This window comes from Phytophthora infestans, genomic scaffold (genome assembly GCF_000142945.1).
Source record: "Phytophthora infestans T30-4 supercont1.30 genomic scaffold, whole genome shotgun sequence".
NCBI lineage: Eukaryota > Oomycota > Peronosporomycetes > Peronosporales > Peronosporaceae > Phytophthora > Phytophthora infestans.
In genome coordinates this window covers 1,330,074-1,355,827 of record NW_003303729.1, presented here as the reverse complement: position 1 = coordinate 1,355,827, position 25,754 = coordinate 1,330,074, and the positions used below count along the sequence as shown (strand labels likewise).

Sequence of the window (25,754 nt, the reverse complement as noted above, 5' to 3'; positions counted from 1 at the left end):
TGATTCACTTCCGGTATTCAGGGTCATTTCCCCAGTCTAAGTCGCTGTGGGCACTTATCACAATCGAATCAACACCAGTGTTACCCAGATAGTACACAATACCCAGGTTCTTTGTTGACACCAGGTAGCGTAAGATACGCTTGACTGCGCCACAGTGCTTCTGCGTCGGGTTGGCAACGAATCGACTAAGATAGCCTACCGAGTAGGTAATATCTGGCCGAGTGCTTGTAGCTAGATACATCAGCGCTCCAATAGCACCTCGATAATCGAAAGACGGCTCTTCATCTTGAACTCTCGTGCTTTGACTATACTTTGCTGTTGTTTCCATCGGGGTCACACTGCCGTGTGCACCATCAAATCCGAATCGCTCCAGGATCTCGTTGCAGTATTTTTCTTGGTGAATGCGGATGCATTTGTCACATTGCTCAACTTGCACTCCCAGAAACGAATGCAGTTTACCTCCATCTTTGAAGCCATATTTTTCGTCAAATGCTGTGAACAGTGATTTCTTGAACTCCACTGAGTTTGTAGCGAGTACTACGTCGTCGACGTACAACGGAATCATTGCAAACACACCGTCCTTACAGTATACGTATAGGCACGGCTCCGTCTGCGTACTCGCGAATCCCATCGATTTTAGCCAGCGGTCGATTTCTTTGAACCATTCTGCTCCAGACGGGTGAAGACCGTATAGGGCATGGCTTACTCGATACACTTGACCTTTCGGGCAAGGGAAGCCAGGGATCCCACGAACGTACTGCTTTATCTTCAAAACAGCGTTCAAGTATGCCGTATCGATATCCCCTTGGTATAAGTCGAGCCCTAGTTTTGCTGCAATAGCCACAACTACACGGAACGTTACCATCCGAGCCACTGGTGAGAAGGTCCACTCAAAATCAACTCCGAATTGTCGAAAGTCACCACGTCCGACCAAGCGAGGTCGCCACCGTGTAACATATCCTTCATCATCCGTTTTGGCCTGGAATCGCCACATGGTACTCAGTAGATGCGCCTCGTCCGGCATCTCACTCTCGTCGATCAGCTCAAAAACATCCTTCTTGAACATTGCAATGACCTCATGCTCCATTCCCTCTAGCCACTCACGACTTTGAGGCGAGCGCATAGCCTCTAGAAAGCTTCGAGGTATCTTAACATCTTTGATGTGCCATCGATCTTCGTCAGGTCCAAAATCTGATTCTTTGACTGATTCTCTTCTGCAAAAGCTTGCATAGAGATGGTAGTCTCCTAGACGGTAAGGAACATGACGCTCAGATTCCGATCGAAGGATCATTCGCTGGGGCTGTCCTCCGGCGTCTTTCAGTCGCTTGTGCTCTTGCACATCGTCGAGCTCAGCCTCCAGCGAAGAACGTAGATTACCAGTAAGTACTTCGGGCTTCATCACAGTGTTCATTCCGTTGCCGGTATCAACTGCAATGATCAGGTACTCCACTTCTTCTTGAAATCCCGTGGATTCACGCCGCAGTGCGAATACATCTCCCGCATCCTCTTCAGTAGTGTCTGTTGCATACTGAGCTTCATAGCGCTCAAGATGCTCGCAGTCGTAGGCATCCACTATATCTAGTCTATCCCACGGTGAATGCAGCGTCCAATCATTTTAAGCAGGTGAACTACCTTCTCCCTTGTAATTCTCGCATTCTTCACTGGAAACTTGACCTGGATCACCATCATGTCCGAAGCGTTCATCGGTATCATGAGGCTCTTCGCACATATGGCTCTCTAGATCAGATGACGGCGAGGGTTCCACCTCCATGGCCTCATCATCACTATTAGCAGAATCATCGATCATAGGCTCGCCTGATCCGCTAAGATCTTCGCTCTCTTCGGACTTCTCCTCCGGGGTATTATCTCCGTTCACATGATCTTCAGCTTGTTGACCAGCGTCTTGAGCTGTTACTTCCGTTAGATCTTGAGCCTTTTCCGGTATTTGAGAAGAGACGTCGGGCTGTGACATCGTTTCGTCTTCACTAGCACGACTTACTTCTTGATCTGCCCTTGATTTCGGGAAATCAGCATACAATGGCATACTCATCCACTCCTTAGTCCCACTAAGGTCACTCTCCGGTGACTCAATAGTGTCATAGTGAGTGTGCGCAGCAGGCGATAATTCCTCAATCTCCTCATCATCTGGCAAATTTGACGAATCAGGTGGCGAATTGTTGTCCTTCTCGGCAGCAATACCCTGTTCGTCAATGGCGCTCCTATACGTACTACCAGGTGCGTCTCTTCTTTGTTGTTCTTCATCTACCGATGACATCCAGTTCTTGACGTTGTTGGGGTAGCCTTCCTGATACCGGTCCTTGTAGAGAATTTCCTCGTTGACAGACGCATGCAGGACGTGCTGCACCACCTTCTCTGTTGGGAAATAGACCTCATATTCTGGTTGGCCCTCCAGGTAACTGACCACAAAGCCAATACGGCAGTTGTTATCTAGCTTTCGACGCGACGGGTCCTTAGCCCGGTGCACGTAGGCTACTGTTCCAAATCGTTTCAGGCGATGTAGATCAGGTTTTTTGTCCATCATCAAGCGATACGGCGTATCCTTGATAGCTTGACAGTACGATCGATTGCAAATAAATGTAGCCATTTTCAAAGCATACATCCAAAACTGAGGCTTCGGCAAGCCTGCCATGGTGAGCATTGTCTTCATCATGTGTGTCAATGTCTGATTTGCTCGTTCGGTAAGATTCAGATGCGATCCATGGGGAGGGTTGGCAGAAACGCTATCCCCTGTTGTTGGTACCACTGATTTATCTCCTCGTTGACGAGCTCCTTGCCACTGTCCGTGATCACTTTCAGCACCTTGCATTCGCTGAACTGGCGCTCAGCCCAAGCGATATAGCGTCGCATGGCCGTGTTCATCTCAGAGGCAGTCTTCGACTTAAACGGATAGACCGTCGTGTAGCGTGAATAGCCATCGACAATACCTAATACAGCCTTGGGAAGTTTGGCACTTGATCTCTGGTGAGGAAATAACAGGTCTGCAAAGATAACTTGGCTATTCCGCGTAATCTCACGCTCTAGCGTCTGTTTGGGCGAAGGTTTTCTCTGCTTCCCCAAGTGACATACTTTGCAGTCCGCAAAACTACGCTGTCGCAGCAACATACCAGTAACAAGATCATGGTCGACCATCATCTTGACAAACTGCGGGCACAGATGGCCCAGTCGTTCGTGCCATCTCTGCAGATCAGCTGCGCCGTCTGCAGCCGTGATGCTCACACAGGGCGGAGGCTGGTACGAGGAGGTCTGTTCCTCAACCTTCGGGTTCTCCCTGGTGTTCTTCGAAAGAAATGAGTTCCGCGCAGAAAATGTGTACAGTCCAAATGGGTCACGGCCCACTTCTAGAAGCTTTTTATCTCTCTCCCAGAGCTCGTACACTTTCTTGCCCTTTCGTCCATGTTACTCAATATCATAACCTTGGTCCTCAGCCTGCGAGTGTGACAGCAGATTCTTGCTATCCGGAACGAAGAATACATCTCGAAGAGTAAGGATCACGACAGGTCCACTGTTTTTCACCTCAATCTTCACCGTTCCATGGCCAAGCGGAACAGCCGCGAACTTCTTCTGGAATCCGCGTACTCTGTCTGCTTCTTGGTCCGAGAATGGCTTGTCTTCTGTAAAGTAACGTTGGTCCGATGCTACATGGACATTTGCCGCGTTGTCCAGGCACCATTCCCAATTAGCATATTCCTCATCACAGTGATCACGCTGATCACTACCTCTAGAACTATTCCCATGCCGTCCGTGGTCAGTGGGGGTCGCTATGTCTGGTGTAGCTGTCGTCCCAGAAACAGGCACCGCAGAAGTGTCCGGAGCCGAAACTTGCGAAGTTTGCTCAGGCACTACAGGAGCCACCGACTGTTTGGGGCTCTCGCTTTTCTCGAGACGCTTAGTGTACGTGGCTTGTTTGGCTTTCGGCGCATTTGTAGATGCCAGCGACTTCTTCGGACAATCCTTCTGCTGATGACCTGGTTGATGGCATCTGAAGCAGTTGCTCTGCTGCTGATCCAACTTCTTGGTCGCGATAGCAGCCGCCTTTTCTGGTAGCTCAGTCGTCGTACTGATGCCAAAGCTCTGCTTTTGATTATGTCCTGCTCGTTGTCCTTGTCCTTGCCCTTGGTTGTGCGCACCATTGCCACCAGTAACTCCAAGTTCTTTATCACACTTGTTGTAACTGTCCATTCGCAGGATCTGGTCCTTGCGTTTCTCAGGAGTATCCACCTCACTGGTTCCGATTTCGACCATTCCTCTCAGGCGATCAAATCGTGGGTTGCTGGCAAAGACCGAATCAACAAGTTTATGAAGATCGGATCTCTTACATCAGCATTGATAGCAGCAAGCTGCTCCTTTATCAGGAACATATTGTTAACATGTAGACGAGCGTCCCAGTTCGGCTTACATTTAGCAGCTTGAAGCTTGTTGTACAGAATGATCTCTTGGTTCGTACGGGTCGCTGCGTTCGCCGTACCCTCGTACGTATCCATCAAGTACTTCCACATTTCTGTACCGGTCTTCTTCATCATGACCTGCTGTCCGAGCTCCATCGACAGCGAGGACATAATGATCTGCTTCACCTTGACTTGGCCCTCCTTGAACTTCGACTTCTCTTCGTCCGTCGCGTTGGAAGCCAACGTCTTGGTTCTACTCGCGTACTCGAGAACGTTCTTGTCATCGAACGCGATCTCCATCATTTGCTTGTAGTACACCCAGCATTGGCCATGCCAACCAATAGGGCGTCCGTTCTTGTTGAGTTCAACCATGTTTGACATCTGGGATCTTCAGAGTGCTCACAACTATCCTTACTGATAGCTTGGGCTCATAACCCTGTTACGCGTATGCAGAGACTTCTCGACGTAAGCTAATAATCCAATGTAATGCACACACGAATTCCTATTGACTACTTAGCCTTCAGCTCTCTCGACACTAACGTGTTTCTTATCCTGCAAAATGGAGACTGAGCTAACTAAATGTAAATACAACGTGAGAAACCCCAGCGACCTTCACTCACGGGACACTTGCCGGGTCCCTCCTGTGGGAGGCTGCTCCAATGCGAGTGCTGCTTCAACTTGTAGAGCATACTAAATTCTCAACAAAGTCCGGTTCTATTATCGTTTTAAAGGTCAAAGCTCTTTGAATGCAGTCTTGTTTGGCAAAGCAAGGTTGGTATCACAGTACCCACTGGGCATGCACCTGTTTTACAGAAGGATCAGCAGCCCTCTGCAAACTTTACAATCATGAAAAAGAGGAGGCGGAGCGATGCGAAATAGTTTTGGAAAGGTGATTTATTTTTCCGAGTAGAGGTAGTATTTCTTCTTCTTTATACTGTAGTTTCGCTTTTATTTACAGCATGTGCGTGCAAGAAATAGAATATCCGGTCCTTGCTCGTTTTCGTCTATGGACACATCCTTTTTAACGACACACCGCGCAGTGTGCGATTCGCATATGAAGTTTAAACAGGGTTTACGCAGAAACTTAAATGAAGAAGGACAATTACTACGGGCGAGATAGATAGCGCTAATGATTCTCTTTTTTAAAATAACATGTTTTAAGCGACCACAAACAGTAAACAATGTATACTACTTCCATTTCAGACAGTGGTTGATTAAATTAAACCACAATCAAATTTCAGAGCTTCTTCATGCACCGCGCAACTTCTTGAACTATCCGTCATATAACACACAATGCAGTGACCCCTCAATCCTACGATAAAAACGAAGCAAGAAAAGTAAAGAAAGCTAGCTCGCATCAATGTTTGCGCTATTAGCTGGTTAACCGCACCACATCACACTGCAGGTCGAGCCTTGACACTCTTTTCCTTCACACTTGGTTACCTGGCACCAAACGTACCAGCCAGTCGGTGTCCCACCACGAGTTGATTTTGCTCTATTTGAAACCCAGTCGCTTTGCCTCATCGGTCTTGTGCTTTACAATCCTCACCCAATCGAGTGTTGTTACGACAGTCTCCTTGAGTTTGTCCAAGCTTTTCTTGGGCGTGATTTTTTCCAGTACAGCTTTCAATTTTTCTTTGAAGCCTTTGGTTCTCTCTTCCACGATCTCGCCTTCGTCGTTTCCGACACGACGCAGTAAACGCGGGTCATGCACGTCGGTCGTGATGATCATATCAACACCATATTCATTCGAAGCCTTGCCCGCAACCGCAAAATTCACATTACCAGTGGCGTGGAAAGTGACCGCGACTAGCACGGCAAGGATGCACGTGAGGCGCATTTTTGTTGTCGCTTGGGTCAACAGCTAGGACACTTGAGAGCTTGTTCTCGAAATGAGAGAGTGCGAGCAGATTGCAGAATGAGGTGTCTGACGAAGACAGAGCCGTACTACGTGCTGGAGCACTGTAGTACGACAACTGCTGGTACTGTAGTAAGACAAGTTGGAGAGCATGGCAGATGCAATCTAGATTTGTTATGGATACCGATTGGGGAGATAAGCTATTAATAGTAGCTTAAGCCGTTGTAGCTTAGCTACAACGGCTTACTGCTGGCTGTTCACAATCGTCTTCCTTTAGCCCTTCGTGTATTTAGAAGTTTTCAGGAAAATAAGCGACGCACCAATACAAAATTTATTCAACTTGTATGCCGTGCATGTACTTGCGGCAAATTCGGACAACCAATTTACACATCCTTGATATGCACTCCATCTGACATGATATCAGTGATAAGTGGGTTCACTTAGGAGTTTATTTTGATTTGTTTTGGATTTTATAAAATGTTATCCAGAGATTTTTACGAGGAAGACATTTTAAAAGTAGTCGATCGAAGCACCAGTTAAAACGACAAAACGTTGCACCAAAACAAACGGAATAGCTGACGCACGGCTTTGTACTTAAAATAAAAGGGTATGTTTTCAGGGAAAGCTAACAGCAATTCAATTGGTCACGAATGAGAAAGAGAAGGAAGGATCCCCTTGCAAAACACGTGCCACGAATGAGAACTGGAAAGGGAGCCTCATTTAGCACATGGCAGAGCCGTACATTGGACGGTGTGCCGTCGCTGTTGAACTGCAACGTACTTAAAAAAGCAATGAGGATCAGGATTACGGATCTTATTGCACAGTATCACGAGTACTGTACATGAACTGTATTAATATAAAATACTGGGAGGTCAGCTAAAAGCTGGGTTGACAGCAATTGGGCGACACAAATTGAATCTACAAACGCGTCACCTACGAGGCTGTCCACCTAGCTTTATATCAGGCCTCCCAGGAATACAGGACTAAAACACGACCTTGCTTTAGATTTGAAATTTAAATTATACAGTTTAGAACAATGTACAGCGCTCAGATCATGTACTGTCCATGTAGTCGTGATTACTGTGGGGCACTAATCATTTCACATCCACATCCACTCGTTAGGCACTACTCAAAGTAGGTACATGTACTGGAATGGTTCCTGCATGTGTGTAGCGAACAAGCTCTAAATAAACCAAAAAGCTCTGACGGTAAGCTTACAAAACTACCGTGAATAGGGCGTGTTAAAAAGGTCGATGCAAAATTGATTTTTCGTGCGAGTGGGCAAATGGAATCTACAAACGCGTCACCCACGAGGCCAACAGAGAGGCTGTCCACCTAGCTTTTTAGCTGAACTCTCCGGAATAGGACTAAAACACGATCTTAGTTTTGATTTGAAATTTAAATCATACAGTTCAGAACAAGGTACAACGCTCAAATCTTGTACTGTCCATGTAGTTGTGATTACTGTGGGGGGACTAATCATATCACATCCGCATCCACTCGCTAGGCACTACTTAAAGTAGGTACATGTACCGTTATGTTTCCAAAGCATCATTGAATTTCATGCAAAAGGAGTAATCAGTCGAGGAAAAAAAAGCAAATCTTCTTTAGCGGAGCACATTACGCTGACATTTTTATTTCTTCGCCTAATTTGCAAATGAGATAATCCTGGAACTGTCTCTCAGACCAGCTGTTGCCGACACCTACTATACGGGAGACGTCCAAACAAATATGCTCGAAGTCAAAACGTTTTGGTCACTTCGCAGCTGCCTCAAAGATCTATCATCACTCCGTAGTGCATCATGTCCGCGCTTACAAACATGCATGTAATATTTACCAGAGAAACTTGAAGATGGAAAACATAAAGGTGGGGGCTGGAAAACGAATACAAACATGCTACTAACATAGCATTGCTAGTGCTGCTGCCCCGAATCCACTTGCACTTCTGGGGCGTACGAGAGACCAGAGACCACATGTACATGATACGGCGTCATGAGACACTCGAGACGCCAACCCACAACTGCCGCATTTCTCATTCCGCAATTTTCCTCGGTCCTCCAGACCCATCCAACCATGCGTCTTTTCAACATGACCCTTGTGGTTCTTGCAGCCGGCCTCCTTGCAAGTGGCACAGCAGTGTCAAATGTCGATCAGCCAGTGAGTTGAACGTGGATGCTCACTCCTCAAATGCTCTCGCTGCCGAGGACAAGAGATTTCTTCGAAGTCACCAGATGACAGATGACAAGGTCGAAACTAACGAGCACGGCGAGGAAGAGAGGAAGTTTGGAGAGAATATGTTCTCTGCACTGAAGCTGGAGAAAATGGGGCGGGACACATCTTACCGCGATAGGATGTTCCAGCGTTGGAAAAATCATGGAAATTCATGTAACTCACCATGTGCCAGAATCTGTCAAAGAAGCGTACGCAACATACTTGCGAATCCGAACGAAAACGGGGAAAGTTTTTGGTCAACATCTCCCCTATCCCCAACCACGTTAGGCAGGGACTCTATCGCCGCGCTGCTTTCTTCGTATCTCAGTGCTGAAGAAGAAAAATCACCCATTGTTAGTTGATAACACAAAAAGAGGTTTTCTTCAAACGACCACTTTTAAAAAAAAGGTTTTTCAAACGACCACTTTTAAAAAAAGGTTTTTTCATCCGGCATAACTATATCCAGCAGGCCGAGGTAGGAACTTCGGATAGTCACATAAATGTTAATTTGTTGTTATTATTCGTGAGCACTTCTCTTGTAAGAAGGAAAATCACGAATGGGCTTCTGACTGAATCTCCGAAGTGGGCACTAAGCTCCTCTCCTTTCCGTAAACCACTACCACGTGGAGGTCCAACGTCAATTTCCACTCTTGGCGACGGCCAGGCGTACCACGATAAGCGTGGAACGCTGTTCATTGTGTCGAAGGGCGCAGCTGCTTGGACGTGGCCTGCGAGTTCTGCAGCAAGCAGATCTTCCGGTCGCAGCTCGAGAGAATGGCGTCCACCTTCTAGCTGTGTACCGTGCCAATTTTTCCCGACTATCGCTTGGTGGCCTTGCCTGGCCTGACCCGGATTCCACCTTACCACCAGCGACATTAGTGGGAACACGCTCCAATCGGAGCAGGACTCGCGTTTTCGACCTAGGAAGGCGTTCCTTGATTCTTATCGCCTCGCAATCTTTCCCCGCTGACACGTTCTCGCTCTTCACGTCACCCATTTCGACCAGCGAGCCCTTCCCAGCCTTGCTTGGCTCTCACTGCTGGCCTCGTTCATTATCAACACGAAGCGTCTAGTAGTTGCGAATCTAATGACTGTAACAGCTGACCGTCAACAGAGAACCGTTCCAGTAGCAGCACCACGTAGAAAACGCCTTGAAAACTCCCACAATAGCACTACCAATGCCACACCCATCCAACCATGGAGCACTCCTTCGGTACATGCATACACAAGCCGCGGAATGTATATCATGATATACAGCAACAGCGACGTCAACAGATATCCACCTACGACGATGTCACCCACTCTGTCAGCAACAGCAACGGTAGCCTCCCTCGTAGCACGAGCGTATCGCCCGGTAGTCTTCCACAGTACTGGCACTGTTTCAGGGAAGAATAGACACCAGGGATAATGGAGCGCCTTGCACCACTTCAAGCAGAGGCGCCGCCGAACCCAAAACGTACCTCGTAGTCCCTTAGCACAGCCATCGGTATTAGGGAAGCCAGCGTCAACAGGGAAGTCGCGATCTCGGAGGGAGGCAAGGCGAGGGCGTGTGCATTGCGGGCAGCTCCAGCAAACCGATCGCCACACGTGTAAAAGAAGAAGTAGGCCGCTTAACCGTTATACACTAGGCCCTCCAAGAACGCCCACGAGGCGTTCCGCAGCGGCGTGGCTACCACCCACGTCACGACGCCAATCACAGTGCTGCCCACAAGTCTCAGTTCAACGCCATCCTCATTCCTCGTTAGCGGGGCCGTCACCTCCAGCCATGCAGCCCAGTTGTTCATCTGCCTGACGATCTTCAAATGGCCACCCCTCATTTTCTAAAAGGCCGGCCGGTCTTTCCTGGGTCAATTTTCATCAGACCGTTTCTCTTTCGACGCCACTTCCCAGCGACGCCACCCGCACGTACATCGGAGTCAGCCATCAAGCTGAAAATTCACTCTTGTAGCCTCTCACTGCTTAATCTCCTTCACCGACAGCACCTCTCGTCCCAGTGTTTCCTCGCCATGTCGTCGCGGTTCACCTCCACTGAGCAGAAGAAGGTCCGTCAGTTATCGACGCGGCCCTCGTGCAGGACGGGCTTGGTACGCTTGGTAGTGACGCCCGGGCGCTCAACGAGGCGTTCCTCAGCGAATTGATCGCGCGTCTCGGTGATAACCCGCAGACGTCGGAACTGGCGCACCTTCAGCACCTGGCACATGACGTATTTGACGGAGACGCGACGGTCACTCTTCGGGGTCCCGTGGTGATTCTCCCTTCTCCACCGAGTTCGCAGACCTCCAGCAATGCTTCGGCCTCGCCCAAGTCCAAGAAGTTCTCCAAGCGAAGGCGACCACCCGATTGCCGGTCAAGAGGTGTTCCTCCGGGAAGGGCAAGAAGGCGGCTCGCGTTCCCGCTGAAGATTACAGCGACCTCCTCGAGTTGAGAGCGAAGGCTCCCGCCCCCGTACGCAAGGCGATCCTAGCCGTTCTGGCCAAGGCAGCCGATGCGGGCAAGAAACCGTGGTGCTTGGCGTTCCCCTGGTCGGGTCGGACACGTTTCTACGTCCCCAAGAAATACGAACACGTGCTTCGCGCCCACGGGCGATTCTGGGTGACGAATTGTCGTGCCTTCTGGAATTGGGCGCTCCATGCGTCACTTGAGCCCGAAACGGCTCAGTCGGATCGCCGTAAACTCAAGATGCGCGCCATCCAAGCTCGGTTCGCGTTCACCAGCTCCTGCATCGAGACGTGGGACTTGTGCGCTTTCATGGAGAATCTGGGTAAGCACCACGCGATGTTCTGGTTAGGAGAACAACCCGATCGCCTTTCGCCTGAAACTCGGAAGTGCGATGGACCTGTCATGGACGACTTGGTCGTTCTTCGTGAGAAGAACCGGAAACGGTATGACGCTACCATCACGAATGGCTTGGATCCCGACAAGGTGGACGCCTACGGGTACCTACCGAAGCGTTGAACCCGGCAGCTGACAAAAAGAACAGGCTCTCGTTCGCTGCGTTGGTTCGCATCCGCAAGGACATCATGTCCAGCGTCCGGCCTAAGGATACCTGGGTCGGGGATCGAACGGCTCACCCACGCAAGGCGATCGTAAACAGCTACAAATTAAAGACGGGCAGGATCTGATAACGGCCCAGATCATCGAGGGCTCTTACGAGCTACCTTGCGTGAGCGCGCTGACTCGAGCGGAGATCGAGTAAGAAGACGGGTCTGACGTCGAGGACGGTGATGAAGACGGCAATGAAGCGAGCCCGCCAACCGCTGTGGATGACGAGAAGGCTCCTGAAGAAGAGGTGGACGAGGAGAAGGACGAAGAAGAGGAGGAGAAAGGCTTAGGCGAAGATGATGCTGAGAACGACGAGGGCTGTGACGACGATAAGGAGTCTTCCAGCAAGTAACCACGGTATTCCGACTCGCGCCTTTCTTGCCGTTCCATCGATAGTACTTAATATAGCGTTCCCTCTTGAAGCTTCGCACCCACGTTCCAAGTACACCTCTCGTCGCATCACCATAGTCCCTTATTCGTTCTTACACAACCCTCTTCACCCCTTCCTTGTTACTTATAGCATTTCATCTCCTAGCGCCGTAGCATATTGCGTTCTTCTTCAGACCCTCCTTCTATCCTCGCCCGTAATCCATCGTTCAATTGGCGGCTCGTGCCGTACCCTCACCGAATTTAACCGCTCCTTCGTCGATCACACAGAGCCGTTCCACCATTCATAATTCTCCTGCTCTGGTCTAATCAGCTTGAAAATAACTCTAAATATAAAATGCAAACATGTCACTCGGTACGCAGAGACCTCGCAAATATCTCGCACCGGCCTTCTTTCTCGTGCGGTCCCCGACCACACTCACTCCAACTGGACTCCCCCCCCGTTAGAGCTATATCGCTGCGCTGTCCACGTCAGCGTTGGCTTCTATTAACCTGGCGTTTCGACGTAATTACAGTCGACCCCGCTTCATGCGGCCCGCGTCTTCGAAAGAGCGAATCAGCGTTCCAAAATCGGGGGCCACAGCCGCTCGAGACAACCAAAACGTCTCGTATGTGACCGTGAGCACCAAATACTAAACTTTGTATTTTTCAATCCGCTTTGCCGGCACATCCACGATAGGTGACGATCCTCCCGACAGGGCTGTTTCGTCCACTCCCACCATCAATTCGTTCCCCAAAGCTCGTTGAGGGCAGGTCCCCTTCTTGCAGTGAACCCGTTCCCTCCTCAGAGGAGTTCTCTTCTGCTTCGTCGGGCCTCGCATCTGCGTATGGCCGACTCCAACGATCACGGAAGCGCTTCATGCGATTCACATTCACTGTGACGATCTTGTTAGGGTGCGTGGTGGTCGCAATCTTGTAGGCGTTCTCCCGGACTTGGCCAACGATCCGGTATGGGCCGTGCCAAGGTTCTTGGTCCGGCGCTCCCAAGCTCGCGCTTGGAGGAACAGGTACTCCCAAACAGCATCCCCTCGGTGTTAGACGCCTCCACATACTTGCCGAGCCATTGCTTGTGCCGGTCCGGAGCCTTGAGCAATTTCCTTTCCACGAGGCGACGTGAGTCTCGTAGTGAATGGTAGAGTTTTCTTCGATACACCGGAACTTCATTGCTCCCCCAGTCATTGCTCGTGTTTCGGATCGCCAAGTCAATTGCTAATACCGGGTCACGCCCATACAAACGGAAGAACGGTGTATATCCGAGTTCTTCGTGGTAAGCCGTCCAATAGGCGAAGAGAACTCGGGGGAAGGTACACGTCCGAATCCGTCTGCGTCTCGTTCACAAACATCCTTATCATCTCCATCAATATTCCATTGAAGCCTTGCACGAAGTCCTGTGTTTGTGGGTGGTATGCGGTGTCGTACCATTTCTTAATGCTCAGCGTTCGGTACAGCGACTTGGTCAGCTCGGACGGGAAGCTCGTTCCACGATCACTCAGTAGGCGTTCTGAAACGCCATGTCGACAGATGACGCTTTTTATCATCACGCTCACGAAGGCGATACTGACCAGCGACGCGACTGCGAACGCCTCTGCCCATCACGTAAAGTAGTCTATAAATACTAAAACATACTTTTTTCTCTCGGAGTAACTACATTCGGCCCGACTGCGTCCACCACCTAAACGAGAGCGGCCCTGACAGTTCTTGGACTGGCATACGCTGCATTTAGCCAGCTCTTCAAGATCTTTGCCCTTTGCCACCACTGTATATCGCCCACTCACGCACATATTAACCACGGCTTTTCTCCACCCATGTCATAGGCGTGACGTCTCACTGTGTCAGCCGTCTTCTTCTTACCGAGGTGTGCAGAGAAGATATCAGCGTTGCAGTAGTGTAGAGCGGTTTCGATGAACGGTAACGGCACGACAGGAACACTTATCGTTCTGGCCGGCCCTGCACTTGCCCCCAAGTGAACGAGTCTCATCAAGCCAACGTTCCTGATCAGGTAGTGTGGCGACATCTTCAGCATCGTCACTCGCAACTGGGGATCGAGAGCCAAAGCACCGTCCTCCAGGAACGCCTTTAAGGCCCTCATCCAAGGCTCTTGTTCTTGCTCTAATACAAACTTGTCGAAGTCTATCTCGAATGCATCAACCGGAGACAGGTCATCTTTCGGAGCACGTCCCTGCAAGTCTTCTTCCTGCCCATCCTAAGTAAGGGTCTCCGGAGTTCCTGGGGTCATTTCTGTCAATCGGACATTCTCGGGTGTGCCACGTAAAACGCCTGTGTCGGGAGCCTTCCCGACACAGGCGGTTGACACACGGGGAACGTTCCAACTCAGCGTTCCGCTACCCAAGGAAGCCGTTCCAGAAACCTGGATCATGACGTTTTTATCGCACACGCTATTGGGAACAGCTGGGGCACCGTCATCCTCGTTGAGCAGGTCAGTCATTCGTATAGCCTTTACAACTTGAGTGTCCAGTGGATGATACCACCGAGACAAGCCATCTGCGTGTCACATCGACGTCCCCGGCTTGCAGTAGATCTTGAGCTGCAGCTGCGATAGTTCCATCGCCCGACGAGCCAACTTGGCATTTGTCGTCCTAGTCGTTTCTTCGAAAATCAATGTCATAGCCTGGTGATCTATGTATAGGTCAAATTCAGCGTGCCTGAGGTAACTTCGGAATTTTTGCGTCGCCCAGACTAGTCCCAAGCACTCGATCTCAGTAGTTCCGCTCGTCTTATAAATACAGTTCCGTCGTGACCCCACCAACATCTTACTCGCATAAGCTGTGGACTTGTCACGCTTGTCAACCTCTTGCATGAGGCACGCTCCTACAGCTAGGGAAGACGAGTCGACATATAGTTTAAAGCGTGCCTTGAAATTGGGTAAACCTTGCTGGGAGGCCTCACAAGAGCTCGTTGAAGTTGGCGGAACGCCACCTCATAGTTATCGTTTCATTGGAACTGCACGTTCTGCTTCAGGCGTTCCGGAGGCGCTGCAATGGCCGCAAAGGCCGGTTTGTAACGCCTATAGTAGCTGGTTAGCCCCGGGAAAGCCCTCATCGTATTAGGATCATGAGGTTTTTCGATGTTTATCACGACCTTCGCCTTTACAGGGCTCGGCATGATGCCCGTAGGCGTGAGCGATATGGCCTTGGAACGCCACTTGGTCACGTCCCCAAAGGCATTCCTTATCTTAAACTTGAACCCAGCAGCCCTGAAGCGTTCCAGCACTTGGCGCACACGAACCAGATAAGACGAAGTCGTTGCTGAACACTACGCAGTCAGCGAGGTATATGAGACAAGACCTCTACTTGAGGTCGACGAGAACGTTTTCTATAAGGCGTTCAAAAGCCAGAACGACGTTGCATAAGCCGAACGGCATCACTAGCCACTCATAGAGTCCAAATTAGCTCATGAATGCCGTCTTCTGAACGCTGCCAAGGTCCATAGGAACGCACCAATACCCAGAGGAAATGTACATTGTAGAAACTAAAGACGCGTTCCTGAGGACGTCGAGAATGTCATCAATCAACGGCATCCGATAGCTGTCCTTCACAGTGACAGCATTCAGCTTTCCATTATCAAAACAAAAACGAATGCATTCGTCGGACTTCCTGATTATCAAGACCGTACTTGCCCAAAGGCTAATCGACGGTCGGATGAGACCCAGGTCCAGGTATGCATGGATTTCTGATTCCATGATGTCTCTTTCAGCTTTCGACACGCGATACGGCGGCTGTTTGATCGGCGCATGCGTTCCCGTGTCGATGCTGAACTTACGGATTTCCGTACTTCCAGGTTTCTTCGAGATTTCCACAATCAAATCTCGCAGGAGTCTTAGCATTTCCGCAAAAGCCCTCTCTGCTCGGCACCCATCGACGAGTCTTCAAAGTCCACCTCAAAGTTATTATCTTTGTCGTTCTTCATGTTGAATGCCATTTCTTCCTAGAGCGTTCCGCCTTCGGAGGCCACGCTGTTTTCCCCAGCACTCAACAAAGTGCTGGCGTACCGAGACATTCCGCTTCCGAAAGAAGCGCACGCCACGAACGCCGTATCAGGAACGACCGCCGGTGTAGCGACGTAGGCTCGGGATTCAATTTTCACTTCTTCGGCGGAGGCGTTGCACACTCCCACCAAGACAGTTCCCTCCGTCCCCGCGCAGAGCGTCCTAGCAACTCTCAGTGATTCGTCTGATCCTGGAACGCCCTTCACCAGCACCACTGCGTTTTCTTCACTATTCCTCGAGATCTTGATCTTACAAGCGCTTGACGACCCGTCTCCAGACGCACTTTTGACTATACTGTAGCTGTGTACGTCTCTTACACCCTCGTTTCACTCAAAGGGATTACATCCCCTGTCCAATTTAGTGTCATCGTGTGCTCTTCCAGGTCGATCACAGTGCGGAACGCCCTCAACGAGTCCGTGCCGAAACTTGCGTCAGCGAACAAGCTGTCGACCACCACGAACGGAAGCGTTCTTCCAAGCGTTCCCAGTGTCATGGACCGGTCAAGGACCCCTCGAATCGCGGGCCCTGATACGCTATTCAAACTCCCTGTAAAAGACCTCAGAGAAACCGACGCTCGTCCGAGTCGTTTCCGCACTCGCTTTCGCACAAGGCTGGCGACGGCACCCGTATCGGCCAGCATCTCCGACGGACAGCAGTCGATGAAGCCGTCAGATAGAGTATGGACTCCACCAACACTACAGATGACGCGATTGCTTGTCGAGACGACGTCTTCGTAATCGCCCGCGGCTTCATCAGTATCCGCATCGCGCAGCCCCGGCTTCATCCGCCCTTTCGACGCCCTCCTTGTGCTCGCGCGATACACTTCTGGGGTCTCTTCTGCTATTTTTAGGTTCTCTTGCTGATTGGCAACCTGAACTCCACCCTTTTCTGTAGATTTGGTTCAACGGTCGCCGCGATATTCCCCCCCCTGTCCCACAACTTGACACGAATAATCGGGGCCTCCGTCGTAAAATACTTCCGAGTCCAAGTCGTCCTTCGATTTAGGAAAGCCTTGTCAGGCGTTCGCCCTGCTCCGAGGAAATCCCCGCGCAGGACCTCCTCAGTTAGAAAGTCTTCGCCCTTCTTGTTACGCAATGGAGGAATATCTCCCATCGTATCGGCTCGTTCCACGCTCTCCGGACGTTCCAGTTCGCGCTGCATCATGTTTCAGGGGCTCGTACACTCGCTTCCCAATATAGGAAAACCATCTGAATGTAAGCGCTTCAACTTTCTTTTCGGGAACACACGCTGTGGGAACGGCATTGTCGTCGAGTCCGCAACACACATTCCGTTCAAACTCACGTTCTTCGGCTTCATCAGCCATTTCTTCTAAGCTTGCGACCGCATCTACGCTTTCGGATACTACACTAACCTTCTCGGCAGCCGTTCCGTTGTCTCACAAACCCCCTTTTGACGTCTCGATAAGCTTGCTTTGCACCCAAAGAGGCCTCCATCTTCTGGTCAAACCACTCCAGCCAATACGCAGGCGTTCTGATCTCTCCCGACCAGACTTTACGCGTGCGTTCCAGCACTTCCTCTGAGCTCCCTAGTACCGCACTGATTTCCGCGAGAGTCGGCGTCCCCTGTTCCTCGGCGTTCCGTATCGCTCGCAGCAGAACCCCCTGTTCATCCACGGGTACAGTCGCTCCTCAAATGCTTTCTCGTACTCCTTCGGTTCGGCATTTGCTCTGTGGCTTTCACCGTGCTCGAGCATATCTAGATCCTCGTCGGTGAACAGGCGGTCGTAGCGCCATGTAGAATCCTTGCCCTTAGTACTTTCGGTCTCCTGGGTGGCAGCCGCACTATCCACCCCTATTACCACCGAAACTTCATTTGCCTTTGCACTTGCCTTTGCACCCGCGGCGTCTTCAGTCGTCGTTTCCAAGGCATTTCCTTTGATGTCAGACGTCGCACCGAATCGTTTCGTAGCTTCAGTCTCGTCAGAAGATCAAAGGTTCATATCCTTTTCTTTCGAAAATGGGTAATAAGATGAGATAGAGTAATAGGTAACTTATCAGGCTCATAATCCATTACTCGTTCGGAATGTTCAGCCGTTCCATCCCTTCGTTCCGATGTCAAGACCAAGCGTTTCATTGCTTGTTCCGGGTCCAACCCTTTTCACTCGGGCCCAATCCAAGAGCCATCCGCTCCCCTGTCCTGTTGAAAGCCGGTCCGTTCCGTTGGACTACCCTCTCTTCTCGCTCTCAGTTTGGAGTCCACCCGCTCCGTTGGGTTGCTCACCTCGTTCATTTCCAGTATAGAGCCTACCCGTTCCGTTAGGCTGTACGCCTCGCTCGATCGATCGGCGGCTACGCCTGTGAGGTCGGTATCAGCACCGGCCCGATCGGGGGCAACTCCGGCTCGTTCAGTGGCGACATGCCCGATCGACGACAGCGTCGGTAAGATCTATGGCCACGCCTGCAAAGTCCATGTCGACGTCTGTCAAGTCTGTGCCTACACCTGCTCGATCGGTAGCGGCGTCTGCCCGGTCTGGCACGCCATCCAACGACTTGAGATTGCAAGCGCTGGTGGAAGAATTGATTGAGCGAGTGCTCCGGATGCTGACGATGTCTAGTGAATCTAGCGCTGGAACGCTGCGCTCACAAGAAGCAATACCAGAAGCGCGCTACAAGCCTGGGTCGGCTAGATGGGAGTCTACGGGGTTGAAACGACCTTCGAGTGCTCACCGAATTGAGTATAAGATGCCTCCAATTCGTAGCGCCTCGACGCCAGTAACTACCTCAATGTCAGTAGAAATGCCCTTTGGACCAATTTCCGCGTATCGAGTCGTACCTCCTAGGGACATTAGCCCTTACGGGAACGGGATGTTATGTGGAACGCCCCGAACGGGTGCGCTCTATTCTCAGTACCAGTCGATGACCCAGCCTACTGCCGGGTGGGGCCCGGGTGGAGCGCTACCCGCTTGGCCCGCAGCCCCCGTAGCACCGACCCATGAGTATCCGGACTTGTCTACGATAGGGATGCCACTAGTAGCCAGAGGCGTCTCGCCGACGTTGATGAGAAACCTTGGGCCCGGAGGAAGCATCTAGTCCTACGGTGCTGAAAATCGACGTAAGGGCGTATCAGAACGTGCAGACTACTCTCGTCAAGCTGTTTCATTCGTGGGTATCCCGAACGAGTTGATGAACGCAGTACCCGAAATCGTTCCATTTTACTCGGAGACGGCTACGAACGAGAAAGCGGCGGCTTTCTGGTGCTCCTTCAAGAGGTGCTCTTATGGGATGGACAGCCAGATGCGGTTGACGACATTCGAGCAGTGCCTCATAGGTAAATTGGGCCAGAAGTAATAGTATAACTCAAGGAGTTACGGTGTCGGGACCCTTCGAGTGCAGTTCCATAACCGACTCATATGCCAAACTCCGGCACAGCTCCGGATCCTCCTCAAGAACGCCAAACGGAGTTGTGGCGAATCGGCGGAAGAGTAGGGTGATCGTATCCCGACCATGTGCGAGGCCTTGAACTACCATGAGCCTCGCACGAGGTACGCGTTCTTCCTGGAAGGCTTGCGGAACATACAGATGAAGGCGGTGTTGAACGACAATATGGTCACAACGATAAGGGAGGCCTGTGACCTGTTAAACTACAAGAATCTGCACATGTCGGTCGAGGCGATGGAACGCCTGAGGTGCGTCCAAACATCGCGAACTCCACGCAATTGCAGATGTTACAGCAGCTACAGCTAATGAATCAGTCCATGCAGAAACAGCTATAGGGTGCGGGGGTACAGCAAGGATACATCGGTGCCGTGGCGCCTCCGGCTTCCCTACCTCAAAGCGTACCTACTGCAGTTAAGAACGCCTCGCTTACCGAGAACGCTTCTACTTCAGGGAACGCCCTGTCAAACTTGAGACCGCTTAGAATCAGAATCGGACCCGACTCCCGCACGATGGAGGGAGAAGTCGTATGTGGTCGCTGTGGACGAGTGGGTTGCGGTCGTGAAACCTGCCCGAGAGGACAAGGGCGATGTAACAGGTGTAACGAGATGGGTCACTTCTCTATGGGCCGTAACTGGTCCAGACCACAAGGATCATATCGGAACGGGGAACGCCGTCTAGGTGGTGTGCCCTAGCCTGGATCGACTGCGTAGCCTGATGCAGAACACGGCCACTGGGAACGTCACCGCGTCATCCAGAACGCCTCAACAATGAAGGGGGCAGATGGGAGGAAAAGGAAGTGTCTGCCCTTCCTCTTGCCTAACGGGCGAGACGCTGAGAAATATCCACCAAGAAGAACTGCTAGTGGAATCAAGAGGGCTCTCGAGGGGAGTGTGACGAATGTGAAAGATGCTCGAGGCGTTCCAGCCTCAAACGCGAAACCGATACTGTGGAACTGGGAACGAACGAGGCGAGAAAGCAACGGCTGGTCTTCAGGTCGGTTCGAATAGTGTGTAGTCGCTCCTGGGGTCGTATTACCCCCTGTGAGTCTTACTTCCGCTGTTACGTTCGTCGGGATGGCTGTCTCCCTAGTACTACCAGCATCCTTAAGCGGCGTCAGAGAGGGGCGCGACGGGTCGAACGAGAACGCCTCTTCTCGGGGAGCTCCCGACACAAGTGCTTTCGGCTTCTCACTCTGTCCAGGTCGTAATCACACTCAGTTCCCAGGCGTCTCTGGGTCTAACGGGGCTTCTCTCACTAACTCCAGTACCTTTGCTTCGTAGCTAGATGCTTCCCCTTCCGTGTCGCTCCGGCCTCCCAGCTTCTTGCTGCGGAGCAACGTTCCGGCATCCGCCGATGCTTTGTGTGCGATAGCGCTAAGCATATTATCCTCTGCGCAAAATGGTGCGAGTTTCCGGCGAGCCAACCTCCGGGTCATCGCCGGGAAACGGAAACTTCCAGTAGGCACAGGCGGCCTACTGGGAAAGAACTGAGTTCTGTTGTGCTTCGAGGAGGTAGAGGGCAACGGGGCATCCCCGAAGAGAGCTGAGCTCTTTAACGAGAAGCGTGTGTGCCAGCCGGGCTTGCTGATCACTTCTTTGTTCAAGCGAACGTGAAGTACTTTGCAAAGCCATAGAGACTCTGGATTGACTCGGGATCCTCAGGCAACTACGCCCGTCGCTCCACCCTGGAAGGGAGTCAGCTGTATGCTGAGGCACTGGAAGTGCCAACGAGAGATACGATCTCTGTCCACGGGGACACTGGTAACTGTGTCGAAGGTCTCTGTCGACCTTGGAGTGAAGTTTGAGAACTTCGATAGCGTGGAATGGAGTTTGGTCTTAGACCTGGATGCGAGGAATGACCTCATCCTTGGTATGGTATGGCTGGAATGCCATGAGCCATGGATCGACTGGAAGTCGAAAACGCAGGGTGCGTCGAAAACGCAGGGTGCGTCGCACCCTGCTGCGTCGCCTGGCAACGCAGCTAAATGTAGACTGTTGGTGCTGCAATAGTAGCTTCGATCTAATGAGAATATGAGAAACCCATGGCTTATCATGTTCAATGTTCGAATGCGAGTAGAGCAAAAGGACTCTCAGTGTTAACTACTAAGTGGGGTTATATTTGGCAACTGGTGCCCATTCGGAACCGTTGGCAGAGGTTGCAGAGATACTGAACCTCGCGGAAATGACGGTCGAGTCTTTTCTGGCCAGCATCGAGGCTGGGAAGGTTGCAGAAATGGTATTCATAAGACCTGAGACCACTCCGGAGGTGTTGCATGCCTCCTCTGTTTTAGTGTTTACTCCGTCATTAAAGGATATACTGGATCCTTGGGTTCTTAAGTATCTCAGAACTCAAGCGCGTCTGACGCTGCTTGTTCAGCTCTTCCAAGACGTCCTCGTCCAAGACAGAGGAGGAGTTCAACTCCTACCTCTGGTGTCCATCGAAGATGCGACTGTCGACATTCCAAGCATGGGACAAAGAGGAACTACTCTTCTAAAACGAGAAGAGTCCTCACGGACCTTTTGTTGATCAATGCGTTCCTCTTCAGTTACAGTCTGGCCGACTGTGTGTGGTACTGCTTTATCCTCACAGGAAGTATGATCAATGCCTTCCTTGTCAGCCAATCCAAGTATGTATATTGCTAAAAAAAAGCTACTGATGTCAAGTATTCCGCTCTGACCCTTCCGACACCCCCCCCCCATCTCGTCAACACGGCATGGGTGCCACTATTGAGGTCGCCGACGCAAAATCAGTGCATCGAAAGCAGTTTTCGCTGTCACCAGAACAAAAGGGATTCCAGAAAATAAACTAGTAATAACAGTTCACTTTACTTTATGCATAATATAAACAACAAAAGATTGAATGGCTATTTTAGCAAAAAGCATAGACAAATGAAAAGAGCATGCACAAGGTAAAAGTAAAGTTTGCCCTAGTTTACAAATAATAAAAAGGGTTTTGTGATGCGAATTACCCTCAAATACCAAGATTTTAAATATTATTTTAATGAGCTGTACGCTGGGATTGTTATCACTACCGACCGTAAAAACATCAAAGTTTTCATGACGGGCCATGTATGTAGCATATGACATGACTCGGAAAGCTGATTGGCTAATGATCTTGAAGACGACGTTGAAGACTTCTAAGTGGTTTTATGAAGACGTAGTATTTTTGTCAGAAGCAGTTCAGATTTTTCACTCAGCCTATAACAAACAATGGAGCCTGGCAAGATCAACCTCTTAGCTAAGCATCGTACACAAACTATTAACATACACCGCGTCTTTCTGACGGCTCCAGATACTTACGCTCGTCACTCACGTCGACGTCAATGTCTGCTACTGCTTTATCATGTGCAAAAGTCTGGCCAACAAGGTTACATCCGCTTCTTGGCATGCCATTCCTGACATGCAGCCTCCCGCGCTTACGCCCAGACAATTCCTTGTCAGAATATTTAAACACTTTGCTCCCAAGAGTCCGTAGCAGCGCCACACACATGTCGCAGCCACGCAGCGGTAGGACATCGACCAGATCCGTGCCACTCAGTGGATTACGCGCCACTCCGCGTTCGTCCTCACCAGGACCCAGCGGTTGGTCATTGACCTGACCAGCACAGCTCAGCGTCGAACGTGCCGCACCACGTACGCCCTCATGGCAAACGGCAACCTCGTTGCTAACAATTTCTGACATACCAATACCCAGCACTACGGCCGTCTCGGCCTCGCAAAAGCGCTTCTGCTTCCTAGAAGAGGTGTCTGCTGTACTACAGCACCGAATCTGAGGATAACCCTCGTGTAGACGTTCCTTATGATGAGGATCTAAAATATCGAATCCTCTATGAGGTTCATGATACGCCCGTGGCGAAACTTAGGTCGGGAGAAGACCTATGGCTCGGTGAGCTCGATGTACTGGTGGCCCAAGATGTATAAGTGGGTCGGCACCTATGTACGCACGTGTGAGACGTGTCAACGGACGAAGTCCGCGCCGAGCACGGCAGCGCCATTGGCGAGTTTGCCTGTCCCCAAGGGATGTTGGCAGTCCATGAGTATGGACTTTGTGTTTGGCATTCCCAAGAATAACGCGGAAAGCACGGGTATTGTTATCTTTGTAGACCGATTGAGCAAGATGGCTCATGTAGCGGCGGTGCGGGACACCATTGATGGTGAAGATAAACCTTTGCTGTTTTTAGACCAAGTCTTTCGCTAACATGGCTTGCCTGAAATAATTGGCTCGGATCGAGACCCGCGCTTCACCGCGAGGTTCTGGACGTCCCTATTCAGAGTGCTCGGCACTCATTTGGACATGTCCACCGCGGACCATTCGCAGACCGACCGTCTAACTGAACGCGCGAATCGCGTTGCGGAGGATATCCTCCGAAGCGTATGCGCTGAGGCGCCAAAACGCTGGAGCCAGATGCTCCCACTCGTTGAGCTCGAATTAAATAATGCAGTGCACGTCTCGACAGGCTGCACTCCGCTCTATGTGAACGGCTTGGTCAGTCCTCGTGTCCCACTGACGCCGCCACCCAGTGGATCAGGGCTTGATGGGGGGTGGGATAGCCAAGCGGCTAGCTGATGTCACCTATGTTGCGGCTTTGCAAGCAAGTATGCGACGCTATGGCTGAAAGACAAGACGCACAGAAGGGTCATGCAGATCCCAAGGGCAGAAGCAATGCTAAGAGGTTTGAGGTCAGTGACCAAATATTGTTAAACGCGAAAAATCTACAACCTCAGTGTCTGCAGTCTTCAAGACGAAAGTGAAACCTCGGTCCATAGGACCGTTTACGGTCGTGGCTAGGAAGGTCCTAGCGTATACGCTCAGCCTTCCCAAAGATGCGCATGCATCCGGTATTCCATGTTGGCCTGCTTAAGCCATATCAAGCCCTGCTCAAGTGAGCGCAAAGGCGTTGGCGCTAACGGTGGCTGGGCCACGGACAGCTGCAGGGCAGCAGGTGGTAGAGCCACGGTAGGCTGAGCGACAGCAAGTGGTGGACTCACAGCAGGCTGATCAACAGGAAGGGCAGAGCCAAATGTCGCGAAGCGAAGTGCTCGAGATGCAGGAGCAAAGCTAGCTGAATGTTCAGCCGAGCGATTGGACAGTCTAGGCGCGAGACCTGGTTGTGGTTCAATTGTGGAGACTGTAACCTATCCTCAAGGTGGATCATCTCTTCGAGATTGCTCGATGGGCGGTGAGCGTGAACGTTTGCTGTCGTGGACGCCGGTGTCGTATGGACGCAAACGCCGTTCCGGCAAGTGCTGACTCTCTTCGCGAGAGCCCGGCAGAGGCAAGGCCTCCTCCTGCTCTGCTCGGTGAGCATGATGACATCCACTTTCACGTGGAATGCCTTGTGGCGCGGCGTAGACGCCAGTGACGTACCCACTCCAAGAGTTGCAAACCGCTTAGTGCTAGGCTCTTGACTCGGCCGAGTCGTCGACATCAGCTCAGCCCTTGAACACTAGATTCACAAGCGATAGGTCGGTGGTTCTCTCCCACCAGGGCGTCGCCCTCTCGTTCCATGAACATTTATTCACATTTGGACAAGCTTAAGGGCAACGCCCTTTTAAATTAGTGGTCGAGCGTTGGTTTTGGAAGCCACAGGTCGGTGGTTTGAACCCAACAGGGTACAGCCCTCTCGTTTTCTGACCGGTTGTCCTACAATGGGCAAGCTTAAGGGCAACGCCCTGTAAACTTAGTGGTCGAGTGTTGGCTTTGGAAGCCACAGGTCGGTGTTCAATTCCACCCGGGCGCAGCCCTCGCATACCATGCGTAGTCCGTACTCGGACAAAGGTACGAGCATCGCCCTTATGCTCAATGGTAGAGCTCCGGCCGGGAAAACCAAAGGCCAGTGGTTCGATCCCGTCCGCGACACACCACTTTCGCTGTTACAGCGAACCCACATCTGGATCAAGCTCATCGAGCAAGTTATTCTAAAACCACTATGCGTCCTTCGGGACGCTTGTAGCTGAACATTGTTCAGCACAACACGAAGCACCTGGTTCCTTCGGGTCCACGTCCCTAGCATCCCGAGGTCTCTCCACATCACGCTCCCGCTGCGAGCACTGCTCATACGTACGAGCCGGCTGATACAGCCACTGACCAGAGACTGAGCTCAGCTACTGACCTGTTCGCTCCCCAATCTAGTGGGAGGCGCCCAGCGCCTGACGACGCTCTTGCACGTATTGGTGGCGCTTTGGCACAGGCTTTGCCCGTCCTCGACGTCAGGGCAATTTTGCCGGAGAACAACCTGAAACCCTCACGAGTGCTGTGAGTGAGGGTAACCCCTCCACTTCACAACGTACTGAGGATCGGAGCGCGAGCAAAGGTCTGGGACTTAAGAACAAGACGCCCGGTGCGCGTGGAACATTGGGCCGACGATATGATGTTGGGCATCAACGATGCATAGGCGTTTGTGAGCTCGCGGATCTGTACAACGCTGGTGTGAGGTGTAGTAACCT

The 25,754-nt window shown here is 51.2% G+C and overlaps 2 protein-coding genes and 1 non-coding gene across 3 annotated transcripts; 1 reads left to right on the top strand and 2 right to left on the bottom strand.

Annotated features, from left to right (window-relative positions):
• Window positions 1–4,268: 4,268 nt before the first annotated feature.
• PITG_13941 (uncharacterized protein) lies at window positions 4,269–4,787 on the bottom strand (the record flags this gene model as incomplete). The annotated part of the gene is made up of 2 exons (XM_002899558.1): window positions 4,269–4,332; window positions 4,378–4,787. 2 exons carry the CDS (start codon window positions 4,785–4,787, stop codon window positions 4,269–4,271), a joined length of 474 nt encoding a protein of 157 aa, XP_002899604.1.
• Window positions 4,788–5,901: 1,114 nt separating this feature from the next.
• On the bottom strand, window positions 5,902–6,246 carry PITG_13940 (avr2 family secreted RxLR effector peptide protein, putative; the record flags this gene model as incomplete). The annotated part of the gene is made up of 1 exon (XM_002899557.1): window positions 5,902–6,246. The coding sequence occupies one exon, from the start codon at window positions 6,244–6,246 to the stop codon at window positions 5,902–5,904; it is 345 nt and encodes a 114-aa protein (XP_002899603.1).
• Window positions 6,247–24,977: 18,731 nt separating this feature from the next.
• On the top strand, window positions 24,978–25,048 carry PITG_28208. Its single transcript has one exon. It is a non-coding gene; the product is annotated as a tRNA-Pro (tRNA).
• The last annotated feature ends 706 nt before the right edge of the window (window positions 25,049–25,754 follow it).